The sequence below is a fragment of the Pinus tabuliformis genome, chromosome 2_2, assembly GCF_031772625.1.
Source record: "Pinus tabuliformis cultivar Carrire ecotype Pingquan chromosome 2_2, CPIR1, whole genome shotgun sequence".
Taxonomy (NCBI): domain Eukaryota; kingdom Viridiplantae; phylum Streptophyta; class Pinopsida; order Pinales; family Pinaceae; genus Pinus; species Pinus tabuliformis.
Genome location: NC_142300.1, coordinates 259,749,217 through 259,770,436, shown reverse-complemented (window position 1 = coordinate 259,770,436; position 21,220 = coordinate 259,749,217). Strand labels below are relative to the sequence as shown.

Here is a 21,220-nt window from a genome sequence, read left to right as displayed (position 1 = left end):
ACCGTCCAATAGAGGACAGTTCGTGGCTCAACTCAACGCAGATACAAAAGGCGGGCTATTCTGTTGACGACCTCATGGAACGGAGCCATGACTTTTTGCCACCCCGGGAGCCTGATGCAGGAGCATCCAGCTCCGAGGAGACGAATGACTATTGACGGACTCACGGGAGAACATAAACAAGTCAGAGGCTACAGGATTGGGTGGACAGACCACCAAGTTGGTTATTGTTTTCTTAATTATTGTTTTATTTCCTTTTATCTCATAGCATTTTAAATTACAAAGTTGTTTAAGCCCAGGAAGGGAAAACTGTTTAGTTAAGTTTTGTTAAAGAATAACTAAATGACAGTTAGGATTCAGGTAGGGCAGTTTGTCAATTAGTTATGTTTCCATGTAGATTAAAAAGCAAAATAGGCAAATGAGAGGGACTTCTTCCCTTCGTGAACAAGAGAGAAATAGAAACTTGATCAAGAAACCCTCTGTAACAGAACTAGTGTAAATTTGTTTGAGATAATCTATTGCTGACATTTTCCCATATTGTGCACACAAGTGTTTACTGTGTATCTACTGTATTTTTAAAAGTGAATTGAAATGGAAAGAGTTTAACTGTAACTAGAATTTCAAGAACGTTACAGGCATCAAATCAAGACCACGAGTCCATATTGCACAGAACCAGTATGCCAAGCACGAGGAGTAACACGGCCACATAAAATCAATATACAAGCTTACAAGAAAGAGGTATCAAACCAAACCACTCTGTTTCCATTAACTTAATTAAAGTATTTCATAGTCATTGCACACAAAAAGATCGATAAACCTTACAGTGTCATGTGATAAACCCCGACATCGCCGTAAAGCACAAATTACCAAACCCTTGTTACACTAAGATTGTAGTTTGATGCAAAAGAACAAAGCACAGAGACTGCAAACGCCGGCAAAGGGCACGGCCGAACCCTAGACAACCTAAACAAGCTGATATCTACATCTACAGCCATATTGAACAATCTACAGACATACTGGAGCAGGAGTAAACCCTACCCGTTTGCAAAGGGTACCAGGGTCGAAAGGATTCGAAGATTGCACAACTCGAAACCCTCGTGAGCGAGCCTTCTGTTCAAGCCTGCACATAGAAACAGTGAGAGGTTAGAATCATCATCAGTATAAGAGAACGAAGGAGCAAACAAATGCGAGCATGAAGGAGATGTAAACTCACCCACAGGTCGACGGAGAGCTGTTGAGACAGAACCCCATTCCACAAACTGAAAAAGGCACAGAACCTGTAAGTGTCGATAAAAGATAACCATGCAGGGTGAATCATAGCACGCTAGCTTACCTTCGAGGGCGGAAAGAGATTGGAAGAGCGGCAGCTTCAAGGTCGCAGTTACCTGTACAAAAATTATAGCTCAGTAACAGAGAATGCAAAGACTCTTACAATGAACCCACAAAAATATAAAGCAGCTTACCATAACCTCAGAACAGAACCACTGAGCCATACAGGTCCACGCACCTCGATAGACAGCATCGAAGACAGAGGAATAGCTCCTCAACAGAAACTGTAACCATTGTAACCATTGACCGAGTACAGGGTTCGTCTGTTGGACAGAACAGTGACCAGGTTTGAAACCGGGAGCATCGCCACAGGAACGCAGAGAGAGAAGCGGCAGAGTGATAAGTGAAAATGAGCCAAAGGTAAGTCCTTAGGGTTTAACATAGGCGGGAGGTAACGGAACAAGCCGGTGGCTAAACCTTTCAACCGGCAGATGCGTGATTTAATGAGCCTCAGATTGGGGGCCAGGTAAAACCGCGGGAGTTTTGTCCGCATGCAAGTGACCACCGGGGCCTGAGGTGAGACCACATGACTGTGTGTCCACGTCACCGAAGGGCTGGGCCATCACTCATGAAGAAGAGGAAGAAATGCAACATGATATATCAAAATTACGAGACCAGGTGCAACAAAATTCACTCTCACAAAAAGTAACAGAAGTTAAGATGGATAGTTTAAAGAAAGGCTTGGAAGTTAAGATGGATGGCATGTAAGCTAAGATGGGATATAGAAGAAAAACTTAAAGGTAGCATGGAATATTTGAAAACAGGTTTGACAAATTTGCTACAAGAAATGCTTACTAATGGCGAAAGGGTAGTAAAGGAAACTCATGATGAAAACAAAAGAAATGTTAATGATGATTTAATAGAATCTAACGTTGAATTGAAGACCCACAGTGTTCCAAAGATTGATATGAGTAAGTTTGATGGAAAGGATCTCGTAACATGGATACTATAGATGGAGCAATATTTCAATCTCCATAATGTGCAAAACACACAAAAGGTATGCATTGCAACTTTATATTTGGAACCAAATTAGTTTGTATGGTATCGACGCCTTTGCTCTCGTAAACAAATTGTCACTTGGGCAATTTTTACGGAAGAAATGATAGCACATTATGAGGATACAAAAAGCAACATGTTTTTTAGCCAATTGATAAATCTCAAACAATAGCGTTCAATGATAGAGCACATTGAGGACTTCCAAAAATTGAATATAAGGGTAAAAGATATTCCAAAGGAGCACGAGATTGATGTGTTCATAGGGACTTTAAAGGATAACATCCAACATGAGGTTCACCTTTGGGAACCTCATTCATTAGAGAAGGCATTCAGGTTGGCAAGAAAAATGGTAAGAAAAATTATGGAAACAAGGAAGCCTACCACTCACAACTATAAAGATGGAAGTGTTGTTGCCCCTAGCCTTCCAAAACCTACAAGGTTGACACCACGACAATTGGAAGAAAAAAGAGCAAAAGGGCTTTGTTACAATTGTGATAGAAAATACACTAAAGGTCATAAGTGTGCTGAGAAGAAATTAATTTACATAGATGGGGAAGAGGAGCAAGAAAAGGAACAAGAAACGTCAAAAGAAGAGGATATGCACCAGGAACCAATCCTAGAGAAAGAAGAAATGAATCTAGCCATATCTTGTAATTCATTAACAGGAATTACTACTCCTCAAACTCTCAAGATAGAAGGGCATATCAAGAAGAAAAAGGTAATAGTGTTGATTGATTCGGGTAGTACCCATAATTTTATTCATTATAAGATAGCCAAGGAATTGAATTGCTTCCTATATCCAGCACTAGAGTGTCAAGTAATGGTTGCAAATGGAGGAACCATAAATTGCTCTAGAAAGTGTCATAATATGAAGCTATCCATGGGAGAATATGTCTTGAATAGTCCAATTCTTTCCATTCCAATGGGTGGTGATGATGTTGTACTAGGAGTCCAATGGCTACAATGATTGGGTGTGATAGCTTTTAATTTTCAAGAACGCTTCTTGAATTTTTTTTGGGAAGGAAAGGAAGTTGAATTAAGGGGTATCACAAGAAAATCGAGAAAGATAATCATCTCTAACAGCATGACAAAGCTTCTAAAGTAAGAACAATGGGGTGTAAATGCACAATTATGTTCACTAGAGGTTCCCACATCGAAATCATTTATTTCTCTAGATCTCCAAAAACTTTTGTACAATCATTCCAAGGTATTTGAGACTCCCAAATGCCTCCCACCTATTCGTTACCATGATCATGCTATTCATTTGATTCTAAGAAGTGTTCCCCAAATATCATGCCTTATAGATATCCATATGCCCAAAAGAGTGAAATTGAATGTATGGTTGCAGAAATGCTAGAGGTTGGTATAATTCAACCTAGTCAAAGTTATTTCTCTGCTCCAGTGGTATTGGTACAAAAGAAGAATGGATCATGGAGCATGTATCTAGATTATAGAGAGCTCAATAAGCTTACTATTAAAGATAAATCTCCCATTCCTGCCATTGATGAATTATTGGTTGAATTACATGGAGAAATTTACTTCACCAAGTTGGATCCTTGTTCAAGATATCAGGGAAAATTTTAAGAACCCCCCCTAAATTTATAAATGTAATAAATGGGCGAATCTCCATGGTATATAGGAAAAATGAAAGGCGATTTTATCAATAATATAATATTTATATATAATTTTTTGGCGAATCTCTCACCAGGCATGGCGAATATTTTACTCAATTATAAAATATTGTAAGATCTTGGCGAGTCTTTCACTAAATAATAAAACTTTGTAAAGTCCTAGTGAATCTTAGCATAGGCTACATGCTGGTTTAATTCCCCCATTTAAATAGGCTACATTCCAGGTGAATACCATGGGTCAATACCATGTGCCATTTTGGTGAATACCATGGGTCAATACCATGTGCCATTTTTATTTTTATTAATTCTAATATTAGGGTTAATAATGGTTTTTTGCATGGTATTAATAACAATCTAGTCCATGGTATTTGTCCCATACCATTTTGGCCATAGGTTTCACCTAAATATAACCCATTTTTTGAGTGTTCGTAAATATAAGGTGACTTATGGAGTAAATATAAAAAATGTTTTATTTGTTTACCATACCTCTAGTTTATTTATATTTTTATTAATTTACCATACCTCTTTTACAAATATGGTATTTGGCCCATAGGATTCACTTAAATAAAACCTCTTTCTTGAGCCTTCATAAATAGAACGAGGGTTATGGACTAAATATAAAAAGAGGTTTTATTTATTTACGATACGTCTAGTTTATTTATATTTTTATTTATTTACCATACCTTTTGAGTAAGTATAAAAAGACGTTTTATTTATTTACCATACCTCCACTTTACTTATATTTTTATTTGTTTACACCCTTACATGTATATAAGGTGACTTATGGAGTAAATATAAAAAATGGTTTATTTATTTACCATACCTCTCATTTATTTATATTTTTATTAATTTACCGTACCTCTTTTAATATAAAAAGATGTTTTATTTATTTACGATACGTCTAGTTTATATATATTTTTATTTATTTACCATACCTTTTGAGTAAGTATAAAAAGACGTTTTATTTATTTACCATACCTCCACTTTACTTATATTTTTATTTGTTTACACCCTTACATGTATATAAGGTGACTTATGGAGTAAATATAAAAAATGGTTTATTTATTTACCATACCTCTCATTTATTTATATTTTTATTAATTTACCGTACCTCTTTTATAAATATGGTATTTGGCCCATAGGATTCACTTAAATAAAACCTATTCTTGAAAATGGGCGAATGGATTCACTTAAATAAAACCTATTCTTGAAAATGGGCGAATGGAAGGTTGTAAGTCCTAATTTCAAGGGCTAAATTTACCTTTTTTACCCTCTCCCTTAAAATAAGGTGGGCTATTTGAGGTGATTTGTAAAAATGTACTATGATACAAAATATTCGCCCACTAAAAATTTAAAACCCCTTAATTTCGCCAAAGGGCGAACATTCGCCCCTAAAATTATCCTTGCAATATATCATCAAATTAGAATGAAGACTGAAGACATTCCAAAAAATAGAATTTAGAATTCATGAGGGTCATTATGAATTTTTGGTCATGCCTTTTGGCCTTACCAATACACCTTCTACATTTCAAGGTTTTATGAATTCCATTTTCAAACCCTTCCTTAGAAAATTTGCGTTAGTATTTTTTGATGATATACTAATCTACAACAAGTCTTGGAAGGATCATGTTCAACATGTTGATAGGGTGCTCAAACTATTGGAGGCGAAGCAATTATATGCAAAAAGCTCCAAATATCTCTTTGGAGTACAAGAGGTGGAATATTTGGGTCATATTGTATCTCATGAAGGTGTTAAAGTAGACCCTAGATAAATTAAAGCAATTAAAGAATGGAAAATTCCCACATCCATAAAGAATCTGTGAGGATTTTTCGGGTTGACAGGGTATTGTCGCAAGTTTGTTAATAATTATGGGAGAATAACAGGACCTCTAACAACATTACTAAAGAAAGATGCATTTTCTTGGACTCTAGAAGCAATGAAGGCCTTTGAACATCTTAAAGAGGCAATGCGCCAAGCACTGGTCTTAGCTTTGCCAGACTTCACAAAAACCTTTATTATGGAATGTGATTCCTCAGGAAATGGAATTGGTGTTGTTTTAATGCAAGAAGAAATGCCCATTTCTTTTGAAACTCATCCAATCAAAGGAAAGTATTTACACAAAGCTATTTATGAGAAGGAAATGTTGGAAATACTACATGCACTTAAGAAATGGCAACCTTACCTAATGGGAAGACACTTCAAGGTAAAAACAAATCATGATAGGCTTAAATAATTTTTAGAATAAATATTATCTTCAAAAGAACAACAAAAATGTGCCACAAAGATGTTGGGTTATGACTTTGAAATCATCTACAAAAAAGGGAAGAAAAATGTTGTTGCAGTTGCACTCTCAAGAAAGGATGAGGATGTGGAAGCATTGTTTCATGCCATTTCTATTATCCAACCAAATTGGATAAACGAAGCAAGGGATCAATGGAAGAATGAAATAGAAGTGTGGTCACTCATTCAAAAGTTGTAGAAGGTACCATTTCAAATAATATTGTCAGAACTTGACGAAGAAGGAAAAATCACATTGGAACCTGAAGCAGTCACAGAAACAAGAGATCTACAGCTATGAAATTGATCGATTTCATAGTATCTCATCAAGTGGAAGAACTTACCCGCTGAAGATTCAACATGGGAGGATGAGAATTTTATACAGAAGCATCTAAAACTACTCAAGCGTTGAGGACAACACTTTTTGAAGGAGAGGGGCATGTTAGGTCCCTATACTACTAGTGTAACCCCTTATTGTTATTAGTGAAACCTCCTTATTGTATTATTGTGCCAATATAGTCCCCATGTTGTTATTATTGTGCCCCATAGAAACCCACTATTTTCATTGTTCTGCCCCTACAATATTATTGTTATGTAGGCTCTGATTGTATTAGGACCCCTTAGACTCCTATATATAGAAAGGAGGTCTTGTCATTTGTATCATCCAAGAATTTTTCATTTGTGTAATGTAAAGGAGGTTGCTCCCTCGAAGAGACTGATTTTGAAGTCGTTGAACTATATTTTCTTCTATTTTGTGAGTTGGTTGCATAACAAAGAGTTAAATTTTAGTTGTTTCTAATGAACAACTTGGATTTGTTCTAACTTATTCATATTCAATTTCAACACCTTGTTAATTCAAACAAAAAATAGAATGGCACTAACAATAAATTTTCCAAGAATTCAAATGGAGAAGCATAATATCAATTTGAGAACAAAAGAAATAAAAGAAGCTTGCTTTCACTCTTTCTATAAATACAATCAAAATAACAGTTGTTCAAATTAAAAGAGAAAGGCACTACTGCAAGAAAGCATTTTTTTTAATTCAAAATTTCATAACTCTTGAACATGAGTTCAATAACTTTTCAAAATTGGAGAATTGTTAAACTTCGATTCAAGATCAGATCAATAAATTTCCAAAATTTGAGAACTAATTAACATTGGTTCAATATAGTCTCTAACAATATTTCAAAGCATCAAAGCAATAACCAATAAAATAATTTAAAAGAGAATTGTAAATAGATGGAACAATAATAATAGAAACATATCATCCTTGAGTGGGTGACAAGGATGACAAATATTGGTTGAAAGGCTTCCATTGAGAATAAACTCTAAGAATATTATCCAAATCAACAAGTGACTGTAGATGAATGCATACTTGACATGACACAAAACGAGCTTCCAACACAAGCATTAGTTGAATAATCTACTCGTTCAAGACCTTCGTGCTTTGATACTCACTTACTGGTTGAACGAGGAACTCCCATATTTGATTGAAGTTGACAGATGACAATTGATGAACTCTGTTTTGGAACCGTTGTCTAATTTCTTATACTTCTAGTTTTAATTTGTTAGCTTGAGGAAGAGGATCGTTTGTATATACGATCGGAATTTTAGTGTATTCAAGTGACTATAACGTCAATTGGATAAGTGAGTCTCAAATCCTTTCTGTATCTTCTATCATTGGTTTTAGGATGTGAAACTAAGCTTTCCATGAATGTATTACAACGTATTTTTTAAACTTGTTGATAATGAGTAGGTCCGAGGTATTCCTGTCTAGATCCCACTCCCACTATAGAAATTCTTTGATTTTTTCCCTTGAATATTCAAATAAACTTTTCATGTCACAAAAATCATTGATTAAAACATCAACTTGTTTTTATATAGTCTGCAAATTTTCCATATGATCACAGAATTGTGCTTGTTCGTGATGAATACTTTGATTATTACTAGTTACCTCATTTGAATTTCACCAGTTTAATTACATTGGGTTCTCTGGCTTCTATTCTTTTTAACAAGTGTGTGACTTAAGCCTCTTTCTGCTTTATGTCTACCTCTAACTTACTTTTCATTTCAGCAATTTAATCATTTAATTGTGCCCTCAATTTTGAACAATCTTGTTCGAGTAGGATTATCTTCTCATCCTTTTGCTTAATGAATTATGTAACTTTGTTTCCTTTATGAATGTTGGCATTTGCATAGGCTCCAACATGTTTTGCTAATTCTTCAAAATCGCAATCGGGCGTGGAAGAAGATGTTTCCAAAACAATCTACAATGTTGTTGTTGAGACAAGGGTGCCGCATGAGCTCTCTATTTCTAAAATTCTTCTCCTTTTACTACTCTTCCTTAAGATGACTTGTTGCTTGGTGTTGTAGAACACTTCAATTGAAGGAATTTATTGAATCTTATATTCAAAATCATTATTTTGTTGAGGTATTTCCTCACGAATGGGAAAAGTATTGATAGGGGTTAAGATAATAAGATGAGGATTAGAGACAGTAGTTTCTGTGACAATTATAGATTCCATTTGCATAAGGAGTTCAATAGCAACTTGCGTGTAAAAAGAACTACAGAATTTCTCTTGGGTGGATTGATTTTAAACTTGAGTTAGATGGGTTGAGACTACCTGATCATGCAATTGTCGTTCTCCCTATATTGCGATATCAGTAAGGAGTTCAGGAATATCTTCCTTATGAGAAAACTTATTCTGTGAAATATTCTTCTTTGAAGGAACAATTTTCTCAGGAGTGATTTCCCATTTAGCATCAATTATTATATCTTTCGGTTTCTTAATTAGATATTTCTTTTGCAAAGGAGTTAATTCACTAGTAATCTTATGAGTACCAATTTCTTTAGGATGAGCATTCTTTAGAAGAACATCTTGCTGAGGAGCCTTTTGTTTAGTATTCTTTAGGGTACTGGTCTTCTTACTTCCACTCATTTGCATTGATGAACTAGAAGGATACACTACATTCTTTTCATTCCCAATTGATTGTAAAATAGGAGGTAATCCAACTCTTTTGTTTTCCCTGTACAATATGAATCCATGTCGTTGGTTAGCTAGTAATTCATTCACCCTTGTAAACACTTCTAATATGAGGATGCAGAATTAAATCGATCATCAAATACATAAGTCTCGTGAATATACTTTTTAAGACCAAAGGATGCAATAATGTTTTTAGCTTATCTCCTATGGTCATGATATTTAAGAGGAATTGTAGCTAACTTAATAACTTGAAAAGGGATAAGCTCTTTTTATCCATGAGGATAGTTCATTATAGAATATATACTGACTTAAATAGGAAATTTTGGCCACACTTTTTTGGATGTTATTTTCAATTCATAAGTAATCCCTATTCCAATTGTCTGATAAGCAACCTCCTTGCATAGGAGTCTATCTATAACATATATAGGAAGAGCATAGGGGGAGCAAGGAAACCGACAATCCTAATATAGGTAAAGTTATTTTCATAGTACCAATCTCCAAATTTTTGAAGACAATCAATGGTTATCTAAGAAATCCTAGAGGGTTTCCTGTCAAAGAGGGATTCGTGAAAAGGAACCATAACATGGTGACAAATGACATAAAAATTTTGAAAGTAGTTTTCCTCCCAAATTTGCTTGTGATAGATGTAGATAGGGGTAGGATTTGCAAGTTTCCATTTGCAACCCATAGCTGGAAAGGTTGTTGACCAATATATAACATCCATGATATAAGAATACATGTAGAAACGTGGTTTAGGAGTCGAGGTTTTGCCTTCTCAAAATGTGAGGACATGTTGGACAATGTTATTTGACAGCATTTCAACCCAATTGAAACTATTACCCTCAAGAGATCTTTGAATAATAGGAACACAATCAAGAGGAAAATGATTAAAATTTTTGTAACCAAACAGACGACACAACATGGTAACAAGATAACAAAACGGAGGGGCAAGAGAAGGATGGGATAATCATGAGAATGTTCTTTATTATGTTTCTTGGGAAAAATTATGCAATCCTTTATTAAAGCAAGAAGTGTTTTGTTGAGTTCTCTACACTCTATTTTCATAAAACTATTTACACAAATCTGATTGAAAATTAAACTATTTGTGGGAAATTTATACATACTATGGATGTCATTGGGCATGAAATACCTAACAATTGTACCACTTGGAGTGATAATTTGGTGTTTTGGAATGTTGACGAAGACGATGACCCATCAAATTAGGAATATATAAGGCATTAGTCTTGGTCTAGCGGCGATTTTATGTAGCGTGGAGCTCGCTACATTGACTAATGTGTACTCTGGTTTGTCATTTCTCCTAGGAGAATCGTCACGAATAGTTGCACCAGTTTCTCCTTTTAAAGCATCTTGTAATTACTCTTCCATTAACTTGTAAATTCCATCCCAACTTAATATTCTAACATCCTATGTAATCACTATATCTGAATACAGGCTACTCTCAGGAATTTTATAATAAAATTCTTTCATGATTCATGTTGCAGTTATTGGAGTAGTTGGAATTTTTCTTGCTATGCCCATAATTGATGATTGTAGAGAATCCTAAACAAAATTCATTTTTAGAGGATTGAAACTACTTGCATAAATTCCCCACTACACAAAAAGATAAGAATTACAATGAGTTCATCATGAACAAAAAAGAAAAAACTACCAAGTGTTACTAAATAGAAAGAGGATAGTAAATACAATTTAATAAGCAATGACATATTAGTAATAATAAGTGTCTTCTCACTTTGAAGTGCACCCTTGGTCATGTGAATATCCTATAAGGCATGTGCCAAATCATGCATTTGAATAGAAATGTGGTGATGTGGTAATTCGGTGCAAGGAACTCATGAAGCATTTTGGCAATGGGCTTTTTACAGTGTAATGGCCCTAGTGAAACTTCCATGTAATAAAAGTTAACGAAGGAAAAATAAGACCACAATCAAGGGACACGTATTCCAAGCTAAATGTTGGGAAGGACATTCTAGTGTGGGTGTTCATTTCGGTTTATTATGGCTAAGGAGAATGGAAAAGGAAAAGGCATTAAAAGGAAAAAGGCATTTTTGGCGCATTTATTTATGGAAATAAAGGAAATTAAGAGAAAAGGAAGGTGAAAGGTCACATGTTGCATGTGAGGAGGAAATTGAAGGAAAATAATGGAAAATGAAGAAAATAGAGGCCTCATTGATAAAAAGGCTTCTGAGGATCAATTGGAAAGCTCTTGGCTCAAGTTTTTGCTCAGGTTTTGGAGCAAGGAAGGGAAAAGAAAGCAAGGGAAGGACAAGGAAAGGAAAGGAAGGAAAGAAAGGATCAAGGAAGGAAAAGCAAGATCAAGCAACTTCAACAGGAATACTTGCAGGTAACATATTGCATGTGTGATTTCCTAGCTAGTTTTGACATGCATGGATTTGCATGTTGGTGTATGGTTCTCTTGTTGTCGGTGGCATGGTTTTGTCGGGTTATGACAGTGGTTTTCAACCTAGCCTTGCCTTTTTCTGGATGCCATGGTGTGTTGGGATGTTTATCTTGGTTTTGAGCTTTGTATATGTCGGATGGATTTCAGAATCTAGGGTGGAGGTGGTCTCAAGGTTCATTCCCAAAGGCCTAGGAATCCCTTGACTAGTTTTGGCGAGATACACGGTAAATCCTAAGGGAGGAGTTTAGGGCTTAGTGATCTAGGTTTGGATTGTCGTAAATCCTGAAATATTGGTCTCGGTTTAGGGCCTAGTGATCCGGATTGGATTGCAGTAAAGCCTGAGAGACAAAGAGATGGAAAATTCCTCAAGGATAGTGATGGATTTCGGATGGCATTCTAATTTTGGTTTGGTTTTATGATCAGAGCATCGGTTTTGGTGTGATCATGGTTTGTTGAGGGTGGACGTGGTTTAACCTTTGGATTCCCTTAGTTGTTTTTGGATTGGTTTATCCATGAGATCCCACATTCATGCTTGGAATATGGCACGGGGGTGACTGGTTGAAAGAAATATTTGGTTCAGCCATGTCTACAGTCGAGTGGTACGTGGAAGTCTTGAACCTAGTCAGATTTTCCTATGATTAATGAAAGCTAAGTTCTCTTTATTTTGTACTTGTTTATATGTGGATTTAATGGTTGTAATCTTGACACTATTATTTCCATGGTTTTATGTTGGTTATAAGCATGGTTAATTGACTGGTCCATGTCATGGTTACTTCATGTATTTACTTGTAATGGTTAAATGATGGATTCAAGACCTAATTGATGTCACAACAGTTCAAGGGAGAAGGTGGTGATCCTTCTTGTCATGTTTCATAAGAGTTTTCAGTCATTCATGCTTTGTCTTGTATTCTAGACCTGTATATTGCATTGATGCCAAGTGTTTCACAGAATGCCAGTCCCGGTTGGGGATGGTCAGGCCTAGTCCTAGAGTTAATTTTTAGTTTATTAATCTTATCATCACATGTTTGATGGATTCTAGAAGTTATAACAAGTTTTGGGCAGTGGTCAGAATTATTGGCTTGAAAAGTGCCTCAAGTCCAAGAACCCTGGCACAGATCTGCTGGGAAAAATCCCTAGATATAGGCATGCAGGCTTGTGAGAGCATCCAGAGGTCCCTGGATGCTAGCATGCCCATAACATGAGAATGTCCAGAGGTCAAGAGGTCTAAAAGGTCATTGGGACCGAAGGGCAGGATTCCTGAGTGGCTGGGATGTCTCGTGAGGATGTTGTTGCTGATGTGGAAGGTATGGTTGATGTGTTTCTGTCAATTCCATTTCCTTAAGGTCACCAAGGAAGTTGAATCATATCATAGTAGCCTCTCATCACATGTTTACCCTGGTTGGTCGATTACGTGGGTAGATGTGGAGGAGGGTGTTATAGAGTGGTATCAAAGCATGGTTGCACTCTCCCTGGGTGAATGTGTTTATCGTGCATTCATGTTGGTTGCATATGTGTTCCTTATGCTTGTAGTCCATGTGCTTGTTGCATTTGCATGGTGTTGATCATGGTTGTAATGATGTCACCATGTGAGGGTTGATGGAATTGTTATGGAATGTGTCGTCATGAGTATATGGTTGTATATGCATTTGTTATGCATGTCAGTGTCTATATGTTGTTATGCATGCATTGTCATGGTGAAGGTTATTATGCATGAGGTCATTGTATGCAATTACGTCATCATGATGCTATTGGTATGTTATGATGCTAATGTGTTGGTTGAGATAGAGTAGGATATGCAGATCATAAAAGTGAATTTGCAGCATTGGACCTCGCGGTAAGAGCTTGTTGTCATGCAGGTTTATATGTTGGGCATGCAGGTATGTAGGTTAAGTATTGTTATATGCAATATGGTTATGTGTATGCCTTTCATTCTATCGATGCTATGGTTACATACATGATAGATGTTAGTTGATTATTGTAGTCATATACACATGTGTCATATAGTCATGAATGATAATAACTTGTGGTTGTATGCATTACTATTGTTGTTTTAGGTTAGATAACTTTATGATTATGTTGTTGATGAGTATGTTAGCTTGTTACTGTTATATGATAATTAAATTGATGAATACGTCATATTTCGTTGTGAGCATGATATATAACTTGTTATTATATGTTATTTAACTTGATGATTAGGGTTATAGCATTGATATCTTGATGTTACATGTATCATACTAATTTGGATTGGCCTATGCATATGGTTAAGGTTATGACATTCAAGTATTAGTTAATATGTTGTGTTATTATGTCATACTAATCTAAACTGACTTTGCATAAGTGATTGTTATGCATGAATGGAAAATGTTTATGAGTTTATGATGTGAACATGTTAGTTAGTTATTGTTATGGATAACATGATCTTTTTTGTGCTTGATCTGCTGTGTTGTAAAGTTATATCATGCTAACTAGATTGATTGTGCAGACAATATAGCCTCCCCTGAGATACACTAAGGTATGAGTTTTCTTATGTAGTATACTTGGTGCTTCATTGTTGATTATGTCATCTATTTGGTGTTTGAGTGTTTGGTGTCTATTATGTTGTCTAGTTGATTTATCTAACATGGTACATTTATAGTTTGTTGAATGTTTGATTTATTGCATGATATGAGTATGAGTCTATAGGATTGCATGAAGGAATGATATTTTTTTAAGATGATTGTGCTAACACATATGTGTTGATATAGTTGATATGTACTTGAGTGTAGTAGGTGACAGTTGTAGCATTATGTTTAATGACTATGAGTTGACTATGGATTATGACATGATTTTTAGTCTTGGTAAAGGTTGATTTCAAAGTGATAGATATGATTTTCTTAATATTTGGAACATGTGGTTGACATGTGTAAACAGTTACAAGAAATATGCTTGGTATTAGTGTGACAAGGTAAAAATTGATGTGTTTATATAACTAACAGTTGGGTGATGTCACAGTGCATAGTAAGACTCTATTGCAACAAAGTAAAAAGGTAAAAGAAAGGAATTGGGCAAGGATTCCTTTGGCTATTTTTGGAAACCCTAATTCCATATGAATGAGTGTTTTGCATACATGGAGCCTTCTTAACCTTGATTTTGTTTGACATCATGCGGATATGTGCTATAATTATGAACATGTATTTGACAGGTACATCAACTAGTTGCTAGTTATAGCTGGGTCCTTCAAAGAATTGGAGTTCCTTGAGAGATGGCATGGATATGTTCAATTGCAAGGCAGTGTGCTTGGCACAAAAAGATAAGGTAACTGGTGTATTGCTATGTTTATTTAAGCACTGACAATTATATGTTTACGGTAGTGTGATGCAGCGGATTGCATGGCAAGACACTGCCATGAAATTCTGAAGAAGGCTCAGGTTGAGCTTTCCTTTGGAAGAACTGGGAACCATGGGGATTAAGTCATGGTGACTATTGAGAGTCTTGCGATTTCGATTCTTTGTGCTTTGTTTGTCACTTTGTTTATGTCTAGTGTATGGCCATACCACTTTGTTTGTGGTGTTGTATCACTAGTATAAAATGAGAAATTAGTGACTGGGTGACTAAAAAAGTTAGTCACCACAGCTTTTCCAAGTGAAATACTATAAAAAATGAGCAATCTTAAGTGACCGAACTAAAAACGACTAACATAAATCACTAATTTAGTCACAGGTTAAAATATGTGACTAGCTAATAAGTAATACAACTAAAAATGGCTAACATGAATGACTAATTTAGTCTAAGAACAAAAGTACAACTGCCTAACAAGTACTACAATAATATGAATCAGGTTTTTATGTTAGTCATCTTAATTGTGTCAAGCAATCTAAACTTACCAATGATAGGGATTGAAAGGTTGTTAAAGATTGGTTGAAAGGTTATCCTTCCTTAAACACTTCTTCATCCTCACATGGTGTATAGGTGAGCCAACTTTGCACTATGCATCTCTATAAATTTGTAATTTTAAAAATACATTTTTTAATAAAAACATTCTTTTATGTATTTTTTACAAATCTATTCATTGAATCTAATTGGATCTAGTTCTAATTTGAAATTATTTTAAAGGGAAATTTTAATTTTTAAGACTATAATATCGAATAAAAACTACTTTAATTTCATATTAACCGACCTACATCCATCTTAACCCCAGATCTATCAAGCGTTGAGGGGGGTCCAATCTTACGAGATGCAAACTTTTTTTTCTAGTGCAAAACTTGAGGAAACGTTTTCACCTCGAGAGATTGGATCCCTCTCGTCACTTGATAGTTATAGGGTTAATATGGATCTAGTTTGGTTATATAATATTATATAATATCTATATTTGTATTTGTGTCTCTTTGTTATTCCCTCTCCCTATCTCACTCCCCAAACGTACACACACTCTCTCTCCCTCTCTTCCCCTTCTCTGCCTATCTCTCTCTTCCCCTTCTCTCCATCTCTATCTATATCCTTCTCTCTATTCCATCCCGCTCTCCTCTCTTTCTCACTCTCTCCCCATAACTCCCTTGTCACCCCCTCTCGCTCTCCACCTTTCTCCCTATATGTTTTTCTTGTTCCCTCCCTCTCCTACCCCCTCCAATTCCATCTCTCTCTCCTCATCTCTATCTTCCTTCCTATCTATCCCTTATCTCCAACCTCCCTCTATCTCTCCCCCCCAAAATCACTCTCCCTCTCTCTCTCTCTCTTCCATCCAACTCTATCACTATCTCCCCCACTCCCTGTCCTTCTCCATCTCTATGTGTCCATCTCTCTTCCTTCCCCTTCTCACTCCTTTCTCTCTCTCCACCTCTATCTCTCTATGTCTTTGCTCTTTCCTCCCTCTCTCTCCCACACTAACTCCATCTCTCTCTCTCTCTTCCTTCCTCTCGCTCCCTCTCTCCCACCTCACTCTCTCTCCCCCCCATCACTCTCTCTTTCTCTCTCTCTATCCTCCAACTTTTTCACCGTCTCGCTCCCTCTCTCCACCCCCTTCCCAACTCTCTCTTAAATTTGATCACATTGTATTGTGTTTAAGAAATTATCTAAATTAGAAAAAATTAATTGGTTGTAAAATATTAAAACTATATTTTGGATCAATCATGTCAAATAAAATAAAACAATGAAAAACTTTAAAAAATCATGCACTATATTTAATCTATTATAATTAGTCAATTTGGTTTCTCTCATCCCTTGGATCCTTAGCTATGGTGGATGATGTTGGTTCTCTCTCTCTCTCTCTCTCTCTCTCTCTCTCTCTCTCTCTCTCTCTCTATATATATATATATATATATATATATATATATAAAGAAGCCACATAGATCCATCTTAGCTTAATTTTATTAAAACATTATTTTAATTTCTATGGGAATATTTTAGTAGTCGTGAGGATAGAGGGTTTAGATATATCTCAAATTGTAACATTTGCCTTTTAGATTCAATTAAAAAAATGTTGTAAAATTAAATTAAAATAAAATATTTTTACTATGAAATAAGTTATGGTTTTTTAGCATGTAGTATTGATAAGCCATGGTATTGTAACAAAGCGGATTTACAAGTTAATATCCATGGTAAAGTGAGGGTGAATATCCATGGTTAACAATCTTGTCATATTGTTATAAAATATTTGATTGTGAAATAATTTATGTTTTTTGGGCATGTGGTATTGTTATAAAATATTTTGATTGTGAAATAATTTATGTTTTTTGGAGATGCGGTATTGATAATCCATGGTATTGACCCATGGTATTGTAACAAAGGATATTTTTTACAAGTTAATAATATCTACCGTAATGTGGGGGTGAATATCCATGGTTAAGAATCTTGTCATATTGTTGTAAAATATTTTAGTTGTGAAATAAGTTATGGTTTTTGGACTTGTAGTATTGATAAGCCATGGTATTGGCCCATGGTATTGGTTGTAAAATATTAAACCTATATTTTGGATCAATCATGTCAAAGAAAATAAAATAACAAAAAACTTTAAAAAATCTACACTATATTTAATCTATTATAGAATAGATCCATCTTAGCTTAATTTTATTAAAACCTTAATTTAATTTCTATGGGAATATTTTAAGTAGTCATGAGGATAGAGGGTTTAGATATATCTCCAATTGTAACATTTTTCCTTTTAGATTCAATTAAAAAAATGTTGTAAAATTAAATTAAAATAAAATATTTTTACTATGAAATAAGTTATGGTTTTTTGACATGTGGTATTGATAGTCCATGGTATTGTAACAAAGCGGATTTACAAGTTAATATCCATGGTAAAGTGAGGGTGAATATCCATGGTTAACAATCTTGTCATATTGTTATAAAATATTTGATTGTGAAATAATTTATGTTTTTTGGGCATGTGGTATTGATAATCCATGGTATTGACCCATGGTATTGTAACAAAGGCTATTTTTTACAAGTTAATAATATCTACCGTAATGTGGGGGTGAATATCCACGGTTAAGAATCTTGTCATATTGTTGTAAAATATTTTTGTTGTGAAATAAGTTATGTTTTTGGACTTGTAGTATTGATAAGCCATGGTATTGGCTCATGGTATTGTAACAAAGCCTATTCACAAGTTAATAACAAAATCAAAATATAACAAATTAAATTTTATTATTTTTATTAATTTAACTTTTTATTATTAATTGAGGTCATATTTAAATGTTTACACTCATCCCAATATCATTTTTAACTTCTTCTTCTTCTTTTTAATTTAGTGTCTTAGGAAAAAATAACAAATTATTATTAAAAATAAATCATTTAACCCAATTGCAATTTATATATTTTATTTTATATTATAAATATTTCTTTTCTTTTTCATTTCCAGTTTAGCGTTGGGTTCAAATGAAATATTCACATATTACAACATCACATTGTAGCACTGTATTTTTCTCTGCCTTGTCTATATCTGCGTGGAAATTCGAGAAGAAGGAAGAAGGGAGACCATCAACTTGATCTATGGATTTCATGGGATTCGAACCCCAAATGGAGTTTTCATGGGAAACACGCATCAATGATTAGATGGAGGAAGGGCAAGGTCTGCCTTGTCTATATCTACGTGGAAATTCTAGAAGAAGGAAGACCATCATCGTGATCTATGTATTTCATGGGATTCGAACCCCAGATAGTGTTTGCAAGGGAAACACCTTAGGAGAGAATCAATGATTAGATGGAGGAAGGGAAAGGTCATTGGGCGTGGATATATTGGTAATCTATACATGGGTATGAATTTGGACTATGTCCTTCCTTTTTACTAAAGAGGATTTTTGTTTGTATGGGTAAATAATTTCGAGGGTTTATATAATTTCAAGGGTTTAATGATTATGATAAGCGAAAGGTCATTGGGCATGGATATTTTGGCAATTTGTACATGGGTATGAATTTGGACTTTGTTCTTCCTTTTTACTAAAGAGGATTCTTGTTCATATGGGTAAATAATTTCAAGGGTTTATATGATCAAAGCAGTTGAGGGTTTAATGATTATGATATTTTGGTAATTTGTACATGGGTATGAATTTGATTTTATCTAGAGTTGAGGGTTTAATGATTATGATATTTTGGTAATTTGTACATGGGTATGAATTTGGACTCTGTTCTTCCTTTTTACTAAAGAGGATTTTTGTTGTTATGGGTAAATAATTTTGAGGTTTATATGATCAAATCATAAATTTTATCTAGAGTTGAGAGTTTAATTATTATGATAATGCGATTACGACCAACGATTCATCAAAAGATAATGCACAAGTAAGCATTTTGCATGTCCTTATTGTACAAAGGGTTTAATGATTATGATAGACAATGCACACATTTTTCATGTCCTTATTGTACGAAGAGTTTAATGATTATGATAATGCAGATCTTGATTGCGGCCAACAATTCATCAAAAGACAATTGACAAGTAAGAATTTTGCATGTCCTTATTGTATAGATTAGTTCACTCCTCCCTAAATTTTATAGGGTCAGAATGCATGAAATTTTATTTTTTCTTTTCCACTTTTTTCTAGTGGTTGATTGTTTGTGTAATGGACTCTACCATGCCCAAATTAAAAGAGCTCAAGTGATGCAAGAAAAATTTTGGTAGGATACAAATGCTAGACCTTCCTCAAACTTTTTTACATGAAATTAAAATTTCTTGTAATCATGAACATAAAATATTTTACATTTCATCCTTAGATTTTGATCTCAATGCCTACAGTTTTAACCATGTTACTATATTTTAAGTAGAATATACTTAGATCCATTAAATCTTACAACTCTCCAAAGCTTAGGTTAATTTTAGCTAAAAGGAACCTGAACGTCTTTTGCAATTTAGATTCAATTCTTACAGACAATGATTAAAAATGGAAGAACTCAATGGTCTGATAACTTTTACCCACCCATGAATTTCGAAGACCTTTGGTATTATTCTGAACCTAAAAGGAGAGAGTAGAAGAAAAAGAGAAGCCTAGATGAGGTGGACCCTGACCTGCTTGATACTTTTCAAAAGTTGGGCATGCCTTTGACTAGAATAAGAGATTGACCATCATTGTTGTAGATGTTGTTTTCGACAATGTTTTCATTGCTACCATTCATAGGTAGACTCTATAGGTAGTTGAGGTTATATTTTGTTCATTATAAGAGATAATTCAGGAGTATCTTTATCTAGTTAGGAAGTAGCTTGGCATGGTTGTTGTTCTTGCTGATAACTATTATGCTACATTGTATTTTTATTTTTTAGTGATAGCTCCTTCTATTAAATCTCCAAGCACACTTTGTCACCCATGGAAATGTCCACTTATTTCAGGATGAATGAGATGGAGACCAGGAATTTTGAGAGGACTCTTATTTTTGTAGATGAGAGGAATTATTTGAGGTGAGAGGAGTTCTGTGACATATATTCCTTTATGAACTGTACCATTTTATAAGACCAATCATCTCCATGCCACAGTAGTGGATCTCTATTGCACCGAGGGAGCAATGATAAAGTATTCCACTGTAAAGAATTGGTATGTCAGGGACGAGGAACACATATGTGGGATTTATAATTTTATTACGAAAATAAGTTTTTACGATGGAGACAAATCAAGGATTTCATGGACCTGAGTAGAGACTGGTTCAACAATCGCCTGGAAATACTCAAGCATTATTTTGAAAGGTGATGATGTAATTGGAGAGTTCTATTTTATTTCCTTGAAAAATAACTATCGATAGGGGGGGACAAAGGTGATCCATATAGGTAAGAATTGCAGGAGTAGGATTGTTTCTAAAATTATATCTATAGGCAAGTCAAGGGACTACTACAGAGGACTAGTACAAGTGCAACCAAATTATCATAATGCAAGGAATTTTTCACAGTGTGATTTGATGCTCATCGGTGACCAAGAAGTTGCAAATACTTATCGTTACATTAAGGTACAATTGAGTTGCATTCTAAAGTCTCTAATTTCATTTATTCATAGTCCTTCTTGTGTTCTTGTCTCTCTTAATTTCATTGTGGTATGATTGGAATGGGTTAAAAAATCAAACATATCATTGAGTCAAATAGACACCCACATGTTACTACATGTCATTGTGCATACTCTTTGTTTTTTATACA

The 21,220-nt window shown here is 34.7% G+C and overlaps 1 protein-coding gene across 1 annotated transcript; it reads right to left on the bottom strand.

Annotated features, from left to right (window-relative positions):
- Window positions 1-880: 880 nt before the first annotated feature.
- On the bottom strand, window positions 881-1,889 carry LOC149192288 (uncharacterized). Its single transcript, XM_089406890.1, has 5 exons — window positions 1,832-1,889; window positions 1,461-1,693; window positions 1,331-1,382; window positions 1,211-1,256; window positions 881-1,117 (listed from the first exon to the last, which is right to left on the bottom strand). The coding sequence occupies exons 1-5, from the start codon at window positions 1,887-1,889 to the stop codon at window positions 1,003-1,005; spliced, it is 504 nt and encodes a 167-aa protein (XP_089263016.1). The 3' UTR covers window positions 881-1,002.
- Between the last annotated feature and the right edge of the window lie 19,331 nt (window positions 1,890-21,220).

Excerpts from the sequence above, each read along its gene's own strand:
- LOC149192288 (XM_089406890.1), bottom strand. The coding sequence starts at position 1,889 with ATGGCCCAGCCCTTCGGTGACGTGGACACACAGTCATGTGGTCTCACC. Across the intron at positions 1,383-1,460 it reads GGTTCTGTTCTGAGGTTATG|GTAACTGCGACCTTGAAGCT; the intron begins GTAAGCTGCTTT and ends ATTTTTGTACAG. Across the intron at positions 1,257-1,330 it reads ATCTCTTTCCGCCCTCGAAG|TTTGTGGAATGGGGTTCTGT; the intron begins GTAAGCTAGCGT and ends TGCCTTTTTCAG.